Below are 19,320 nucleotides of genomic sequence, written 5' to 3'. Positions count from 1 at the left end.
CTTGTAGTTAGCACTCCTAATAGAATAAATTTTCCTGCCTGTGCTGCCGCCAAAAGTGAAGTCAGGACAGAGGGGTCAGTCACCTCCACCATCAGGAGAGACCTGGGATGCATTTCAAAGGTGACAAGGCCTTTGAGGCTCTCCGCCCTGCAATGTCCATCCTGCTCAGGACGAGGAGTTATCACCCCGCCCAGAACAGGCCTTTGTTCGGGGCTTCCGAGAGCACTGGCCCTCACCTCAGGGGCCAGAAGTCGGTCTACAGTGACTGCAATGGTTTCTACCAGTCAGTGAACACACCAGTAGCTGGGTAGGTTTTCAGGGGGTACCTCTATGGTGCCCGGTGTGTGCATTTATTAATAAATCCATCACTGGGCTCAGTGAGGGTTTATTATTCTGAGGTGTTTGATACAAAACATCCCAGTATTTAGAGAAGCCGTCATGTAGCTGGGGAACCTGTAATGACTAGTGTGCAGCACATACATTTAAAATAGCTTCCCTGTGCATTCACTGTGTCTCAGACTCCGAGACATAGCAGAGGCATATCTGCTCATGAATATATACCCTCACATGTGCCTGGATGCACTCAGCTTTAGGGGTGACTTACACCTGGCACATGCAGTGATAGGGGAACTGGCACACAAGGGTGTGGGACAGGGAATGTTTTCAATTTAGCCTGCACCAACACACGCAGTCTGCACTGGCAGCACTGTGTGGGTTAGGTGAGGGATCCCTGAGATTGGCACAATTGGTGCTGCAGCCCTCCGAGACCTTCCTTAGTGTCCCAGGCCCTAGGTACAAGGGGTACCATTTACTAAGGACTTACAGTGGTAGCTAAAGAGTTTGCAAATTGTGCAAAACAACTGTGCAGTTTTGGGGAAAAAGATCTGGCACTGGGGACTTGGTTAGCAGGGACCCAGTGCACTAACAGCCAAAGCCACATCAGAAACAAGGCAAAAAGTCAGGGCTAATCATATCAAAAAGGGTGCTTTCCTATACCCCTCATCTGTGCAGATGAGCTGGGACCACCTAACATCACCTTGGTGAACAACTGAGGGGGGTGGGGGGGGGGGGGGAGGGGGGCTTGTAAGGCCAAAGGAAAGCACAGTAACCTTAAAGTGCTCATGGCCTACCGTGAACAGCAAGTAACGTCCATGGGCAGCAAGGACGGGGATGTGAAAATAAGTATCCAACGCTACCATCCAGTCTCCTGGGTCCAGGACAAACAAGACGTGAGTCAACATCAGCATTTTTAACTTCTCCTTGAGGAAGAGTGAGGGTTCTTAGGTCTAGGACAGGGCGGAGACTCTTGTCCTTTTTGGGGACCAGAAAGTAGCATGAGTAGCAACCACAGTCTACTTCTGGCACCGGAACCCCCTCTATGGCTCCATTGGCTAAGAGAGACCCAACTTTCTCGCTGAGATGGGACAGATGATCCTCCATCATCCTGTCATAAAATGGTGGCATGGATGGAGGGATAATCTTGAAGTGGAGTGTAGGAAGCTGGCTCTTTATATGGTGCACTAAAAGGAAGTAATCATGCAGAGAGTCTAGTGGATCCCCCATTGTTTTGCAGAGGCAAAAGTAGATAGGACTAATGTTCTAGTCTGTCGCTGGGGGGGCAAGCAATTAGGCTTCTCAGTTGTGCTAAGCATTTGTTGTACTCACAGAGGCAATAAATGAGAAACACTCAAAAGAATAAATCCAAGACCAAATTAGAAAAATAACACTTCTTTTGTATAAACACTTTGAAACAAAGAACTTCATTATAAGGTAAGCATGTTTTATGCATAAATACTTTTCACTTGTAAGAGCAGAAAGTGCAATTTTTGAGTTCTTTAATGTTAATCAAACAAGTTCAGCAAAGGTACTTTACGATAACCTACAAGACCAATTTCTGAGACTGAAGATAAGTAATGGCAAGGGTCAGGACCACAACAACAGGTCACACCAGGCAGCACTGTCTCGGCCGGGTGCAGAGGTGTAGTACATCATCTGGTACCCAATGTATCTTAATGGGGATTGGTCTCCGTGGAAATAGGCTGCCGGTTCTGGCTAGGAAGCCAGTCGGGAAAAATCAACAGTTAGGTAACAAACTTGGGGCACTCGGGACATAGGTGCACTTTTGGCCTTCACCAGGGCCCAGTGGGCCACAGATGCAGGTGTGTCTTTTGACATCTGGTTTCAATGTCCGAGAGCACTTGCAGTTGAGGGGTTCTGTAGCCTGAGGTTGCAGCGTGGATTACAGTAGGGGTAAAACCAAAGTGGACTCGAGTTCAAGAGAGCTGGAGGTCGTAGTTGACACCAGGAAACCAGGTCAGATCGGGCTGCACGCGACGGGTGCAGTGGTTGCTTCAGGTGTTGGGTTTCTCTCACCAGAGAGAGAAAGGCAGCCTGCATGCAGAGTCTACAGGCGATTTTGGAGCGTTCAAGAGGGGTGAAATCACAATGGACTTGGACTCTGGGGTGCTGGGGAACCTTGTTGGTACTGGAGCTCCACTCCCACTCGGGTCAGTGATGGGGAGTGTAGTGGTGGCTTTAGGTGTTGGGTCTTTGCGGTTCCAGAGGCTGTAGAGTCAATTTTTTAGAGATGGTTGGGGAGTAGGTCCGTTGTTCACAGGAGTCTTGAGTCATCATGTAACTGGGGAGCTCGTAGTGACCTGTGTCTAGCATATGTATTTAAAATGGCTTCCTTGGTCACTTACAATGTCTGAGAATTAACAGACATAGCAGATGTATATCTGCTCGTGCAGATATGCCCGCACATGTAATATAATGCTCCTAGACTGCAACCACACTGCAGCACTCATACTCTGCGACTCTCAGTAGCTTTCAACACAGTCTCCCACAGCACTCTGTGCACCAGACTCCACGGCATAGGAATCTGCGGAAGAGCCCTGGAATTGATCCACACCTTCCTCTCCAGGAGGACCCAGAGTGTCAGACTCCCGCCCTACACATACAGACCCACAGGAGTCAACTGTGGACTCCCCCAAGGATCTTCACTGAGCCCCACACTGTTCAACGTATACATGGCCCATCTCGCAGCCATTGTCAGAAGCCACGGTATGAACATCTTATCATATATCTCGAGGACACACAACTCATCATTTCCCTGACCGAAGATCCGGACTCGGACAAAAGGAACTTAGACTCAGGAATGGAAGCAGTCGCCACCTGGATAAGAAAAATCTGCCTCAAGCTCAACTCTGACAAGACTGAGCTCATCATCTTCAGAAACGCCACCTCAGCTTGCGGTGACTCCTGATGGCCCACATTCCTGAGCACCCTCCGCCGACTGAGTACGCCCGCAACCTAGACATCATCACCGACTTCTCCCTATCCATGACCCGCCAGGGAAACACAGTCGCCTCCTCCTGCTGGCACACTCTTTGGAAGATCTTCAGATGGATCCCAGCAGGACAGTCACCCACGCCTTAGTCACAAGCAAGCTCGACTACGGCAATGTCCTCTATGCCGGCACCTCAACTAAAAACATCAAAAAACTACAACTCCTACAGAATGCCACCCCCAAACTCATTCTGGACCTCCCATGCCGAGAACACATCTCCCAACACCTGAGGACCCTCCACTGGCTCCCGGTCAAGAAGCAAATTATTTTGAAGCTACTCACCCGCATGTACAAGGCCAGACACAACGCTGCACCAGCCTACCTGAACCGCTGTGTCACCTTCCACACCCACACCAGATCCCTTCATTCCGCCCAGATAGCCCTGGCCACCATCCCTCGCATCTGCAAAACCACAGCCGGAGGACGATCCTTCACCTACATTGAAGCAAAGAGTTGGAACAACCTCCCTCTGCACCTTAGACAATGCCCATCGCTCAACATCTTCAGAAAGAACCTCAAGACGTGCCTCTCTGAATGAGGCCCCTCCCCTCCAGCACCTTGAGACCCTCACGGTTGAGTAGCCGCGCTTTACAAAAACTGATTAATTGATAGCTCTCTCAGATATGCACTGGCTGGCACAGAATGAAAAGAATATAGAAGTTGTGATGTCATTTTCGGAGAACGTCCCAGACATGGTGCCGATTGACACTTACCGGCGCGCGCAGGGGTACTGCTAATGAAAAATCTTCTGGATCCAGTCTCACGCCTTGGGAGAATTCAAAGGTATGGAATCTACAGTTAGAATTCTCTTTTAGATAATGATATATAGTTGACTGTGGTGCTGGCGTGCTTCCTTATCATCGGTGATGCCCAGGTAGGCACGCCAGCACACCGTAAATACAAGAACACCACCTCCTCACAGATAAGACCGGCACTCCAGGGGAAACAGCTGCATAGTATTTTAATTTATTTACAGCTTCAGCAAGGGCGCGAGTTATAGTTACCTTAGGGCACAAGTTGTAGTTACTTAAAATAACTAACTATAACAGCCGAATTTCTATGGTTTTGTGTGTGTAAATTCTGAACCCAACTATACTGTCCCTGTAACATTTTGATTTTTTTTTTGTAAATGTATAAGTTTAAAAAAAATGCTAATTCCTAACTATAATGTCCCTGTATCCTTTGTCTTTTTCAGTGAATTTCTATGTTTTCTTTTTTTTAACGCAGCAAGGAGGTTGGCCGCAGGGCCCAGCCTGTGGCCTGTCCCCCATGTGCAGCCAACTCATGCCAGGCGCGGCCAACCCTCTGTATAGTTGGTGAGTGAGTGAATGTATTTTTTTTTACAAGTGAACTGTAGATCTGAGGATCCGTTGTGGATTTACACTGGGGGTCATAGTGAGCACTGCAGTGGATCTGCAGATCAACAAAAAAAAAAAAAAAAAATTGGGACATCGGGGCACATTTTTGCCCTAGACCCCTCTATCTGTCCCAAGTGGTCAAGATACCTCTATCCTGACCCCCTTATGTCATTTTACAGTTTTATTCCCCCATTCCCCACCCGCAATGAGCTTATAAGCAAAATGGGAGGTGAAACTTTTTTCTCAGGTTGCAGGCAGTCGATCAGAATCTTGCTTTGGGGTGTAGATCTGCTGTGGTCGATCCACGTCGCTACATTTACTAATTTCTTTTTCCTTTAATAACTCTGAAACTACTGAACAGATTTGCCACAAATTACAAGCATTTTCAATGCAACGTGTCTCGCATTAGCTCGAGTTAGAGCTATTAGCGTTGTAAAGAAGAAAAAAAAAACAGCGCGATCTCACTATGTAAAATGCAGCGCAATCGCGCTGCTTGGAAAATAAACAGATAAAGTAGTCCGGACACCATGCTGAAAACATCGAGCCTTGTATGTTTTTAGTAGTTTACCGGTGCTGTGCAGGTGGGCTAAGCACCGGAAAAGGCATGACACATGCATGTCTTTTACAAATGAAAGCAAGTGGATTTTAAAAGGCAAGCCCACGAACCAATGTAAGTGACTGACATGACATGGGCATGGTTTGAAGCCCAAAGAGAGATTATAGAATGGGACGGAGCGTGTTGTGCTCGCCCATAAAAAGGGCTCTTTCTGGATCAAGAGCTAGCTTTCGGCTAAATTAGGTGTAATTCCATCCAGCAGTTCGGGCTTAAGTCACATTTAAATCACTATGGGAAATTGCATGGGCAAAAAAATTTTTGGGACCCCCCCCCCCTCTTTTTTTCAGTCCCTGCTTGACAAATCACCCCAAAGCTTTCAAGACAGCAGCTGAAGTGCGTGGCATGCTAGTTTTAAACATTTCCCGAAGATTTGTCAAACTGTGCCAAAGTTATTGGCGAAATAAATATTTTTATGGAGACTAGGTCCTAACGATCTACTGGTGACTCCCAGAAGGATAGATCGATAGATAGATATTTCCTACTGGTAGTCACTCCACATGTTAATGATGCCCTTGGGGGGGGTTGCTTCTTTGCCAGAGTGTAGCATATTTTGATGCACAGCAATACCAATCGAGAGATGGTACGCTTCTGCACTGCCTTCCCTTTCAACGCATCCACATATCCAACAGAGTTGATCGTCCACCCAAAAATCTTTAGTATGATTGAGGTAGAATGGCAATGCTCTTTTTGGATTCTGACGGTGGAGTCGCTCCTCTTCATGTGGGGGTGCGTAAAAAGTGATGGATTGGCCTACGTGAAATGGAGTAACAACCTTAGGAAGGTAGAAGGCCCTTGTACGAAGCATCACTTTGTCAGGGTAGACAGTCAAAAATGGTGGCTTGGAAGAAAGCTTGAATCTCACTCTGTGAGCAGAGGTGATGGCAATAAGAAAAGTAGTCTTGATTGTTCGGAGCCAGCAAGGGATAACTGTGCAGTGGCTCAAAAAAGGCACACATAAAGTAAGTTAGGACCAGGTTTAAGTCCCACTGGGGCACAATGAACGGTCCGGAGGAAACAAACGGGTGAGTCCCTTAAGGAACCATCCAACAATGGGAGACTTAAATAAGGGAAGTTGGACTGTCAATCTAAGAAAGGCGGAGATGGCTGATAAGCAACCTTTAAGGGTGACCAAGGCAGAGCCCTACTGGGTCAAAGAAAGGATGAACAAGAAAACCTCAGAGAGGTGCAGAAAGGGGAACAACAGACCTGTTGGTACACCATGCCACAAATTTATGTCAACCACAGCCGTATACCATTTTCGTGGAGAGACGCCTGGCTGCCAAGATAACATCACAGGTGGAAAGCTGTCAAGCTGTCAAGCTGTCAAATGCTGCCACTCAATATCCAGGCATGAAGGCGATGACTGGACAGGTTCGGGTAGAGAACCGACCTCTGCTGCTGCGACAGTAGATCATCCCGACGGGGCAGTCTGGTCGGAGGATCCGTAGTCATGCTCAGTAGCTCTAAATACCATAACCTTTGTGTCCAGTCCGCAGCCACATAGAAGACTTGGGCCCAGTCGCTAGAGATCTTCAGAACTCTGGACAGAAGTAGTATTGGCAGGAAGACGTAAAGGAATCCTGAGTTCCATTTGAGCCAAAAAGTGTCGCCTTGTAAACTCTAATGCGCAAAACTGGTGGCATTGCGCGTTCTCTGTGAAGGCTAACCAAGGCTCTCAACCACTGCTGAAAGAGGCCAAGTGTCACCGCCCGATGGATATGCCATTTGTGATCAACTATGCATCGATGGCTTAGTTTGTCTGCTCTGGTTTTCAGACAGCCTGCCAGATGTTAAACCACTAGGATTATACCCTGACTTTAGTCACGTCCAGAGGCGCACAGCCTCTTGACAAAGCGTCTATGACCCCACTCTGCCCTGCTTATTGCAGTACCACAAGGCGGTAGTGTTGTTCAGGAACACCTGCACCACTTTCTCTTTTAGAGAGGGAAGGAATGCTTTCAATGCAAGCCTGATCGCCCAGACCTCCAAAAGGTTGATGTGGCATTTGGACTCCGCCTCTCTCATATGGCCGCCCCATCCCAGGAGTGATGCATCTGTCACTACTTTAAGTTCTGTTTGGGGAAGGGAGCTGACCAAATCGTGATTCGCAGTTCCCACCAAAATCTGGACCATGTTTGAGAGATTCCCCTGATGCTGCGCCCACTGGAATTTCAGGTACCACTGCAGCGCCCGCATATGCCATCTGGCATGTGTCAGCAGCAGGACGCAGGAGGCCATGAGGCCCAGCAGCCTCAGTCATTCTCACTGAAATCCAGGGTAATGGATGAAACATCGGAATCATTGCCTGAATATCCTGGACTCGCTTTTCAGGAGGACAGGCCCAAATTTGCACTTTGTCCAGAGCAGCTCCCATAAAAGGGAGCGTCTAAGGAGGAGTCAGGTGTGACTTCAGCACTTTTATAGTGAGCCCCAGCGAGTGCATAAGGTTCGCCGTAGTCTGAAGGTGGGAGTACTTTCTGGGACGTGTTCGCCTTCAACAGCCAGTTGTCGAGGTAGGGGAATACAAACCCCTAACCTGCGCAGATGAGCTGCAACCACCACCATCACATTCGTGAACACCTGAGGGGTGCTGGTAAGGCCGAAGGGGAGCATGGTAAATTGAAAGTGCTCATGACCTACCACGAATCGCAAAAGGCAAGATGGGTATATGGAAGTAAGCATCTTGCAAGTCCAACGCTACCATCCATTTTCCAAGGTCCAAGGCAGGCAGGACCTGAGCCAAAGAGAGCATCTCCTTCTTGAGGACTCGAAGGTCTAGGACATGGCGTAGCACCTCGCCCTTTTTGGCACCAGAAAGAAGTAGGAATAACAACCACAACATACTTCTGGCGCAGAAACACTCTCAATGGCTCCCTTGGCCAAGAAAGCCGCAACATTCTCACGGAGAAGGGCCACATGACTATCCAGTAAGCAGCTGTGAGATGGAGGCATGGCAGAATGGTAGTCTTCAAGGGGAGGGAGTAGCCCCTTCGGACTATTTGCAAAAACCCACCTGTCCGTTGTGATGGATTCCCAGTGGGGCAGGTGATTGCGGATCCTGCCCCTAACTGGTCAAAGATGGTGGGACAGACTAGGAGGGTTTGGAGGCTGTAGCAGGGGCAGACTGGGCAGACCTCTGGTTTCCTATCCAACGAGCCCATGGGATTCTGCGGCTGCACAGTGGCTGAGAAACATGCACGACTCAGTGGCTGGCAGGACAAGGACGTGATAGGGAGCTCCTTCCGTAACCACGAAAGGGGCAAAAATTGGCCTGGGACTCCTTGAACCTCTCGAGCAATGGGTCCGCTTTGTCTCTGGAAGGGACGTGTGCCATTGAAGACCATGTCCGTGAGAGTCTGTTGGACATCCCCCCCAAAAAAACATATCTTCTCAACCAGGCGTGGCGCCTCAAGACCACTATTGATGCAACTGTCTGTCCAGTGAGTCGGTGGTGTCCACCCCACAACGAATCATGAAATTCGCTGCATCCCTCCCATCAGAAATTGCTTGGGAGATGATTGCCTGGGCCTTCTCCAGGATCCACAGGAACACCTACATGACCGTATGTAGCGGCCCAAGAGACATGCAGTGTTCATGGACAGCAATGTCAGACTAGAGGAAGGAAAAAAATCTTCCCAATTTGATCCAGTCTCTTTCATTCCCTATCCGATGGAGCGGATGGGAATGCGCCAGATGGATGACAAGGCTCTTAGGGTCATTCGGGGTGGGTGAAAGTCCTATTCACAGGAGCCCCTTTGCTGGGTCTGGTCCAGGTACACAGAAGGACATTGGTGGGGGCTTCTTTAAATGGAAGGAGGACTCTGAAGTGGAAGCCCCAAGCTGAAGCACCTCTGTCAGGAGGTTAGTCCTAACCATTACAGAGGGAAGCTCGAGGCCAAAACCTCAGCCGCCCTACTGACCACCATGGAGTAAGATGCTCCTTTCTCTGTAGCCACAGCAGGAGGAGATAGCATTCCAGAGTCTGCAACAGTATCCAGATCACTAGCCCCGCCTACTTCCTGTGCCTATAGTCCATGTCAGGGTTGTCTAGCTGGTATTCCAAAGAGTCTAGCGACCCTTCTAATCTTTCCTCATGTTCGTACCCATAATAAAAAGGGTCAGAATCCATCCTGGGGTGAGTAGGCCCCATCAAAGTTGGAAGTGGCGTCGATCGACGCCGGGGAAGGTTGCTTTGGCACAACTGGTGTCAGTACGGATCTGACAACGGATCTGGAGGGGCTGGAGCCGTTAGCGAGGAACCCGAAGGGCCCCGATCTGATCTCCCAGGACCCAAAGGCGCCGCAGGAGGTTCGGTCTGCTCAAAGATGAGGCGCATGGCCTCAAAATTCTTTTAGCTTGGCAGGGTGGGTCCAGCTCCCGGATACTCAGGGAAGCCCAGAACGGACCCATAAGCAGACTCCATGGATGGAGGCCTCGAGCGTCGATGCTCATCCTGCGTCGCATCAGCCGAGCGACGTGGTGAGGCCGAAGAATATTTAGCTTTCTTGGACTTGGACTTTTTCTTGTGACCCGCATGTCCCGAAGCTTTTGAATGGGACAAGGAGGAGTGGTGATGACTCGGCGAGCGGTCTCAAGACCTCAAGTGAGACCGGGAGCTACACCGAGTCGAGCACTGGGCCATGAGCTTCAGGGACCGCTTCCTGAAAGAGTTTATGGCCTGGCACTCAAAGCACGACTATGGGCTGTGGTCATGCTCCAGGCACCACAAGCACCCAAGGTGAAGGTCTGTCACCAACATATTGATGTGACAGGCTTTGCACAGTTGAAGCCAGTCTTTCAGACATCACTCGACGCACCAAAGAAAATAAAAAGACGACAAAAATGTTGAAGTTAGTAAAAAAAAAAAAAAAAAATGCTAGGGTAGCTCTTCTCCAGATCTGCAAAAGGCGCGGAAAGAAAAGAACTGACGTCAGTGCCACGGGGTGGCACTTATGTACAACCACAACGTCATCATGGCGACCACAACACCAATGACGGATGCCAAGTCAACCAACGCCACTTGACAGCACGCTAAAGTTTTGCTCGAATAAAAATCTCCATAATCAGTCCGATGCCTGTGGGAAATTCTATGCTAAGGAATCTGCAACTAGGAGTCTCTACTAGGTATATAAAACAGACTGATGTAGCAGCTGGACACTGTGTTAGAAATTTACATCGCAATTTCATTTTAAGGTATCATTCTGACTCACAGCTGATGAAGTTATTTATTAGTCATGGTAAAAGGCTAGAGCATGTGGTTTATTTTGCCCGATTGGTTTGTCTTGAGTATTACGACCAAAAACACTTGATTACTATACACATTACAGTGATCTCGTTTCGCTTTAATCTTCTGAAGATCTTACAGTGCTAAACTAAGTTGGGTAAACACAGCTCAGAAAAATAAAAACGTGTTTGGACTATCTAAAGGCAAGCACATTTTAAATTTATTATTTTTGAAGTGCATCAGTTGTTTTCCAGTACAGTATGGTTAACTAATAAATGAAAAGGGGATTAGAAAGAAATTAGGAAATTACGTATCAGTAGTCCTACTTACAACTTGTAAATCTGGCTTGCAATTTCAAACACTAACAGTATATTTGCCTTCTATCAGTGTCTATCATAAATGTCGTTGTCAGGCAACTTTATTCACGATTACAGCAATTAAACTTTTTCAAAGCCAACACAAAATATTTCCCTTTATTCAGGAATCCCACTCATTGATAGTGAACCACAGCACTGACAAAATTATTGGGACCGCCATTTAAGCCCATGCACAATGCAGAGTTGGATTACATCTTTCATTAGATAACTTTTCCAGTGACCAGAACATCAGCTATGGCATTGTGTGAAATTAAGCCTCTTAGTGCTTATGAGCCGCACAGTTTTTCACAATAATAGGGGCTCACTTTTTAACAAGCCATTGTTCCTTTTTAAAGTCGTTTCAGATTGCCACACAAATAACACAATATATTTCTTTACATACTTTCTTGATCCTACCTGTCCAGCTCAGAGATCTCTTTCTGCTTAGGGTGTGAAGAGGACTTCCAGGTATTAATTAGATAAGACAAAGGAAATTAGTAAATCTAAGCACCTCTGTTAAATATTGGTACCATCTTCAGACTCAACATCCTTCAAACAATGCATCATAGCTACAGTGTATTGTACGGTTTACATAGCACTTTCCAGAATGTTTGTGAGGCATAAAGACTGGGTTCACGGTACAGGGGAAAATCACCTTCACTGTTCAATTAAGGAATGTCTCCAGATCAGCAAGATTTAAGCAGGCAATCTGGAGGAGTTTGTACTTCTGACACCCAATTCTGCATTTACTGTGGTGTCACAGCCGCTAACGTGGTAGACCAAGCATCTTTATGCACCTGGTTTAATCTGACAGTTTATGTTTTTGTCTAGATGTCTCTCTTCTGTGGTATGGGCTTGCTATTCTACCTTACTGTTCCTGAAAATAAAATAAAAATCTAATGAGGGATGAGGAAAGTGTACTTGCTTGTAATTCTAGTTCTTAAATAAAGCTATTTACTTTTAATGAAAAAACCTTGCATCTTCATTCCCAGAAAATTGAACAGTTGGGGAAATTTATTAAGTAAATACTGATCCAGTTCGTCCTGTAAAAATTAACTAACACTATGTGGAGGGTATATTGAACTACTAAAATTTCAGAAATCTTTAAAAGAACAGGATAAAAATGCACCTTATAAACATCAATGCCACAATTCCTGTATGTTTTAACTGTAATTCAGAGCTTTATACCTTGGTTCTCCATCAGCCCAATGTGTTTTTATTCTTCTGATTGAAAATGTTACCAGATGTTAAAACAAAATTGTTAACAAAATTAAAGAGCTTATACGATTCTATAAATGGACGGAGATATTCCACCATGTAAGAAACGTAACAAAATACACACTTGGAAAAATGATAATAGTTCACCCAAATATTTTTGGGCCTTCAGACTGCTCAAAGACTTTAATCTGACCCTGGCAATATATTTTGAAAAAGCAAGATAAGAATAGTCTCATAGTGTCTCTTGTTGTTCCCAGTGTTTACTCTTTCATACATATTGTAGAATAAAATTCTATAAGCTCAAAATGTCGAAGTCTCCCTCACCATTTGCTCACTTTTAAGAATGGAATTCTTAAATACTTACCATTTTTTTTAAGTTGGTCTTTGATGGGCCAAGTATCAGAACTTTGCAATGGCACCTTCTCTTGGCAATATGGAGTCCTGAGGGCAGGATGTGGTTTATCTGAAGTAGGTATCTTTTTGGGCGAAAGCTCTTGAGCAGTTTCTGAGTTTTCTTCACTTCCAAGCAATTCTATACATAAAACAAAAATAACACATTGTTAAACAAACAATTGCACTACAAATCTAGTAAACCATTATTTGGTTTATGCTAAATAAAAACAAATGAAAATATTAAAAAAAAAAAAAAAAGTTATTGAGATCTATTATAGCGAAAGAAAAGCACAAAATAATAATACACATTTACCAGCCCTTAAATATATTTTCAGATCACATCTCATAGCAATATAAATCAATCAAAAAACAACTCAAAATCGCACATTTCATTGATATAGGAAAAGTAAACAAAGCAATATCAGGAAAGACCAGCAGCCTCTTTGTCCACCCACTTTGTCAAGTGTCCTAATCTCCCCACAGCGAAAAGCGAAACTCTCTAGTTTCTTACTTGCTTCATCTTCACCACCTACTCTCTTACTGTGGGGATTGTAAGGAAATGCCTCCTTGGCATGGTTACCCCCTGACTTTTTGCCTTTTGCTGATGCCAGTTATGATTTAAAGTGTGCTGGGACCCTGCTAACCAGGCCCCAGCACCAGTGTTCTTTCCCTAAACTGTACCTTTGCTTCCACAATTGGCACAGCCCTAGCACTCAGATGAGTCCCTTGTAAATGGTACCCCTGGTACCAAGGGTCCTGATGCTAGGGAAGGTCTCTAAGGGCTGCAGCATGTCTTTTGCCAACCTGGGGACCCCTCACTCAGCACAATACACACTGCCTCACAGCTTGTGTGTGCTGGTGGGGAGAAAATGACTAAATCGACATGGCACGCCCCTCAAAGTGCCATGCCAACCTCACACTGCCTGTGGCATAGGTAAGTCACCCCTCTAGCAGGCCTTACAGCCCTAAGGCTGGGTGCACTATACCACTGGTGAGGACATACGTGCATGAGCACTATGTCCCTACAGTGTCTAAGCAAAACCTTAGAAATTGTAAGTGCAGGGTAGCCATAAACAGTATATGGTCTGGGAGTTTGTCAAACACGAACTCCACAGTTCCATAATGGCTACACTGAAATCTAGGAAGTTTGGTATCAAACTTCTCAGCGCAATAAATGCACACTGATGTCAGTGTGGGATTTATTGTAAAATGCACCCAGGGAGCATCTTAGAGATGTCCCCTGAATACCAGTCCGGTCCTGGTGCTAGGCTTACCAGTTTCTGCCAGCATGCCGCAACCAGACGAGTTGCTGGCCACGTGGGGAGAGTGCCTTTGTCACTCTGTGGCCAGGAACAAAGCCTGTATTGTGTGGAGGTGCTTCTCACCTCCCCCTGCAGGAACTGTAACACCTGGCGGTGAGCCTCAAAGGCTCAACCCTTTTGTTTGTTACAGCACCCCAGGGCATCCCAGCTAGTGGAGATGCCCGCCCCTCCGGCCACTGCCCCCACTTTTGACAGCAAGGCAGGAGGAGATAATGAGAAAAACAAGGAGAAGTCAACCACCAGTCAGGACAGCCCCTAAGGTGTCCTGAGCTGAGGTGACCCCTACCTTTAGAAATCCTCCATCTTGAGATTGGAGGATTCCCCCAATAGGATCAGGGATGTGTCCCCCTCCCCTCAGGGAGGCGGCGCAAAGAGGGTGTAGCCACCCTCCAGGACAGTAGCCATTGGCTACTGCCCTCCTGACCTAAACACACCCCTAAATTTAGTATTTAGGGGCACCCCAGAACCCAGGAAATCAGATTCCTGCAACTTGAAACAAGAAGAAGGACTGCTGACCTGAAAGCCCTGCAGAGACGATGGAGACGACAACTGTTTTGGCCACAGTCCCACCAGCCTGTCTCCTGACTCGAAGAAAACTACACAGCAACGCATCCAACAGGGACCAGTGACCTCTGAAGCCTCAGAGGACTGCCCTGAATCCCGAAGGATCAAGTAACTCCCAAGAACAGCTCCACTGTTCACCCAGAGCAACATCTTTGCAACAAAGAAGCAACTTTTAAAGAACTCACTCTTCCCGCCGGAAGAGTGAGACTTCACCCTCTGCACCTGATGCCCCCAGCTCGAGCTCCAGAGAACCAACACTACAGGGAGGACTCCCAGGCGACTGCAACCTCATGAGTAACCCAAGACTACCCCCCTGGATCCCCACAGCAACGCATGCAGAGAGAATCCAGAGGCAACCCCTGACCGCGACTGCCTGTAACAAGGGAGCAGAGGCCTGGACCAAGCACTGCACCCGCAGCCCCCAGGACTAGAAGGAACCGAACTTCAGTGCAGGAGTGACCACCAGGCGACCCTCTGCCTAGCCCAGTTGGTAGCTGCGTCCAGTTTTAAAATAGCTTATTGCCATTTTAACTAAAACTGTGTATGTTACTGCTCTAATTCAAAGTTCCTAACTTACCTGTGTGGAGTACCTTGCATTTTATATATTTACTTCAAATCTTTAACTTGTGGTTCTAAAAATAAATTAATCGCTTCTGTGCCGTGGACAGAATGGTTACATCCACAGGCACAGTGCTCATGTGCCGAGGACGTAACCATTACGTCCTCAGCCCTGAGCTCAGAGGGAGCGCTGGCGCTCCCTCTGTGGGCTTAAAAAAGCAGGGATGGAAGGGGAAGCCCTTCACCTTCCACCCCCGATCCCCCTGACCCTCCCAGTGACGTCTGATGACATCCGTGCGCATTTGCGTGCTGACTTCATCAGAGGCCACTTCCCCCGAGCTTCCAGTGTGATCATGTGATGGGGGCCCTGAGAGGCTTCAAAGGGAAGGGAAAGAATTTCCTTCCCTTTGAAATGCCCACCAGACACCAGGGATTTCCTTTTTAAAAGAAACTGTCATGAGGGGAGCGACCCCTTGGGCAAGGGTCGCTCCCTAGGGGGGCAATATTTTGCAAGGCCTTTTCTGCCATGCCCCCCCCCCCCACCCCCTCCGGGCTGATCGGCCTATTGTTGTTAGGCCGATCTGACCCGGGGGGGGGGGGCAGAATCCACTAGGCGCCAGGGATAATGTTTTTCTTTTTCTTCAGTCGGCGAGCGACCCCTTAGGCAAGGGTCGCTCCCTAGGGGGCAAATTATATTTCGGCCATTTCTGCCCCCCCTTGGAGCAGATCGGCATATTTTTATGAAGCCAGTCTGCCCCCAGGGCGGGCAGAAACCTCTAGGCGCCAGGGATAAAAAAGAAAATTGTTCTTTTTTTTTTTTTTTTTTTTTTAGAGATGGGGAGCGACCCCTTAGGCAAGGGTCGCTCCCCTGGGTGGCAAATTGTATTTAGACCATTTCTGCAGATCGGTCGATTTTTCTTAAGTCAATCTGCCCCCAAGGGGGGCAGAAACCACTAGGCACCCGGGAGAAAAATGTTTTTTTTTTTCTTTTTTGTTGTTTAGTTTTTATTTTTTATTTTTAGAGATGGGGAGCGACCCCTTAGGCGAGGGTCGCTCCCAGGGAGGGTGGGAGGATTCTTAGGCAAAGATCGCTCCGCTTGAGGGCAAATTGTATTTAAACCATTTCTGCCCCCCTTTGTGGCAGATCGGGCGATTTCTGTTAGGCCTTCTGCCCCCCAGCGGGGCAGAAACCACTAGGCGCTATGGAATTTTTTTGTTGTTGTTATTTTTTTGGAGGTGGGGCGCGACCCCTTAGGCAAGGGTCGCTTTCCTGGGGGGCAAATTGTATTTACATAATTTCTGCCCCCCTTGGGGGCAGATCAGCTGATTTTTCTTAGGCCAATCTGCCCCCAAGGGGGGCAGAAACCACTTACACACCAGGGATTGTTGTGTGTGTATGCATGTGTTTTCTTTAGGGGGCAGCCCCTTGGGTGAGGGTCGCTCCCCATGGGGGCACATTACTGTTGGACATATCTGCCCCCCTTGGGGGCTGATGGGCCTATTTCTGGAAGGCCCATCTGCACCCAAGGGGGGGCAGAAAGCCCACCAGAGACCAGGGAAGTTTTTTTCCCCAAAAATAAGAGGGTGGGGGTATGGCCATCCCCCCCCCCAACCCAAATAAATGGGGCCAGAGTTGTTCTGCACACCAGTGGGCAGATGGGGCAATTGCCCCGATCCACACCCCAGGGGGGCAGAAAGTCTACTAGATGCCAGGGAATAAAATAAAAAAACGAAAAATATTGGGGTGGTGGCTACCAACCAGTATGGGCCTGGTTATGCCCCCACCTCAAATGAAGGGGGTAACAGTCTTTCAGCACTCCCCGCACTCTAAAACATCTTATCCCACAGCAAGCAAGAAGACATTTGATTATTTTGGGTTTTGGTTTTACATTTTGGCCATGAGAGCTTGGCTAACTCTCAAAATCGTCCCACTTGGAATGGTGAGGGCTGCACTTTATGGACTTTGGGACGCTGCCATGTAGAAAAATCCACAAGACCTAGACACATCTGAAAACTAAACATCTGGGTGATTACAGAGTGGTGTGTTTCACATGCACCCCGCACCATTTTTGTACTCACAATGCCCTGCAAACCTCCAACTTTGCTGGAAATCACATTTTTCCCACGTTTTTGTGATGGAACCTTCCGGAATCTGCAGGAATCCACAAAATTCCTACCAACCAGCATTGTCTCATCTATACCGATAAAAATTCTACTGCACTTGTCAGCCTAAAAATGTTTTTTTGCAAACTGCCCTTTTGGACCCCCTTTGGTTCCCCCTCAATATCGACATGTTTTTGGCTCCTCCCTTTCACAGGCACTTGGCCCACCTACACAAATGAGGTATAATTTTTACCACGAGACTGAGGGGAACACTGGGTGGTATGAAATTTGTCCCAGTGCGGTGATCCCACACAGAAATGTGGGAAAAATGTTATTTTTTAGCTACATTTGCTGAGGATTCTGGGTAAGAAAACATTAGGGGATCCACGCAAGTCACACCTCACTGGACTTCCTCATGTGTCTAGCTTTCAGAAATGTCTGGGATTGGTAGGTTTCCCTAGAAGGCTGCTGAGCCCAGTACCAAAAACGCAGGTGCCCCCACAAAAACAGGTAGTTTTGTATTTGATAATTTTGATGTGTCCAGATAGTGTTTTGGGGCATTTCCTTTCGTGGGCAGTAGGCCCACCCACAAAAGTGGGGTACCATTTTTATCAGGAGACTTGGGGGAATGCTGGGTGGAAGGAAATTTGTGGCTACTCTCTGATTCAGAACTTTCCGTCACCGAAATGGGAGGAAAAAGTGTTTTTTTTGGCCAGATTTTGAGGTTTGCAAAGGATTCTGGGTAACATAACCTGGTCAGAGCTCCACATGTCAACCCATCTTGGATTCCCAGGTATCTAGTTTTCAAAACTGCACAGGTTTGCTAGGTTTTGCCTAGGTGCCGGCTGAGCTAGAGGCCAAACTCCACAGCTAGGCACTTTGCAAAAAACAGCTCTGTTTTCTTTGTGAAAATGTGATGTGTACAGATTGTGTTTTGGGCCAGTTCCTGTCGTAGGTGCTAGGCCTACCCACGTAAGTGAGGTACCATTTTTATCGGGAGACATGGGGGAACATAGAATAGCAAAACAAGTGTTATTGCCCCTTGTCTTTCTCTACATTTTTTCCTTCCAAATGTAAGTGTGTGTAAAAAAGACATCTATTTGAGAAATGCCCGGTAATTCACATGCTAGTATGGGCACTCTGGAATTCAGAGATGTGCAAATAACCACTGCTTCTCAACACCTTATCTTGTGCCCATTTTGGAAATACAAAGGTTTTCTTGATACCCATTTTTCACTTTTTATATTTCAGCAAATGAATTGCTGTATACCCGGTATGCAATGAAAACCCACTGCAAGGTGCAGCTCATTTATTGGCTCTGGATACCTAGGGTTCTTGATGAACCTACAAGCCCTATATATCCCTGCAACCAGAAGCGTCCAGTTGACGTAACGGCATATTGCTTTCAAAAATCTGACATCGCAGGAAAAAGTTAGAGTAAAATGTGGAGAAAAAGGGCTGTTTTTTTCACCTCAATTTCAATATTCTTTTATTTCAGCTGTTATTTTCTGTAGGAAAAACTTGTAGGATCTACACCAATGACCCCTTGATGTATTCAGAATTTTGTCTCCTTTTCAGATATCCAGCACTGGTTTCTCACCCATTTCTGTCACTAACTGGAAGGAGGCTGAAAGCACAAAAAATATTAAACCTGGGCTATGTCCCAGTAAAATGTCAAATTTGTGTTGAAAATGAGTTATTTCTGCATGTTCCTGAAAGCTGTGAAGATGGTGATCTTATCACTGCAAACCCTTTGTTGATGGCATTGTCAGGGAAAAAAAAACACAAGCCTTCTTCTGCAGCCCTTTTTCCCATTATTTATTTTTTTTAAACGACATTTTTGTTGTGTTTTGACTAATTTCTTGGTCTGCTTCAGAGGAACCCACAGAGTCTGGGTACCTATAGAATCCATAGGATGTTGGGAAAAAAGGACACAAATTTGGTGTGGGTAGCTTATGTGAACAAAAAGTTATGAGGGCCTAAGCGCAAACTGCCCCAAATAGCCAAAAAAAAGGCTCAGCACAGGAGGGGAAAATCCTGGCAGCGAAGGGGTTAAGAAAAGATATGTTTTCTATATAAAAACTATTGGCCTGGTGTAAGTCTTTACGTGTGTGTTCCTCATTTATTGCCTGTGTGTGTGTACAACAAATGCTTAACACTACTCTCTGATAAGCCTACTGCTCGACCACACTACCACAAAATAGAGCACTAGAATTATCTAATTTTGACACTATTTTACCTCTAAGGGGAATCCTTGGA

General features: G+C 46.8%; 1 protein-coding gene across 7 annotated transcripts in view; it reads right to left on the bottom strand.

The window, feature by feature from the left end:
* Positions 1-19,320, bottom strand: part of PHF20 (PHD finger protein 20) — a 1,394,195-nt gene that overhangs the window by 349,857 nt on the left and 1,025,018 nt on the right. For all 7 annotated transcript variants that reach the window (XM_069243878.1, XM_069243882.1, XM_069243883.1 and 4 more), the window contains one exon: positions 12,486-12,653. In XM_069243878.1, coding sequence (XP_069099979.1) covers positions 12,486-12,653 — 168 coding nt within the window. The remainder of the gene's footprint in view (positions 1-12,485; positions 12,654-19,320) is intronic.

The sequence above is a fragment of the Pleurodeles waltl genome, chromosome 7, assembly GCF_031143425.1.
Source record: "Pleurodeles waltl isolate 20211129_DDA chromosome 7, aPleWal1.hap1.20221129, whole genome shotgun sequence".
Taxonomy (NCBI): Eukaryota; Metazoa; Chordata; class Amphibia; order Caudata; family Salamandridae; genus Pleurodeles; species Pleurodeles waltl.
This window is presented reverse-complemented; position numbering and strand designations above follow the sequence as displayed.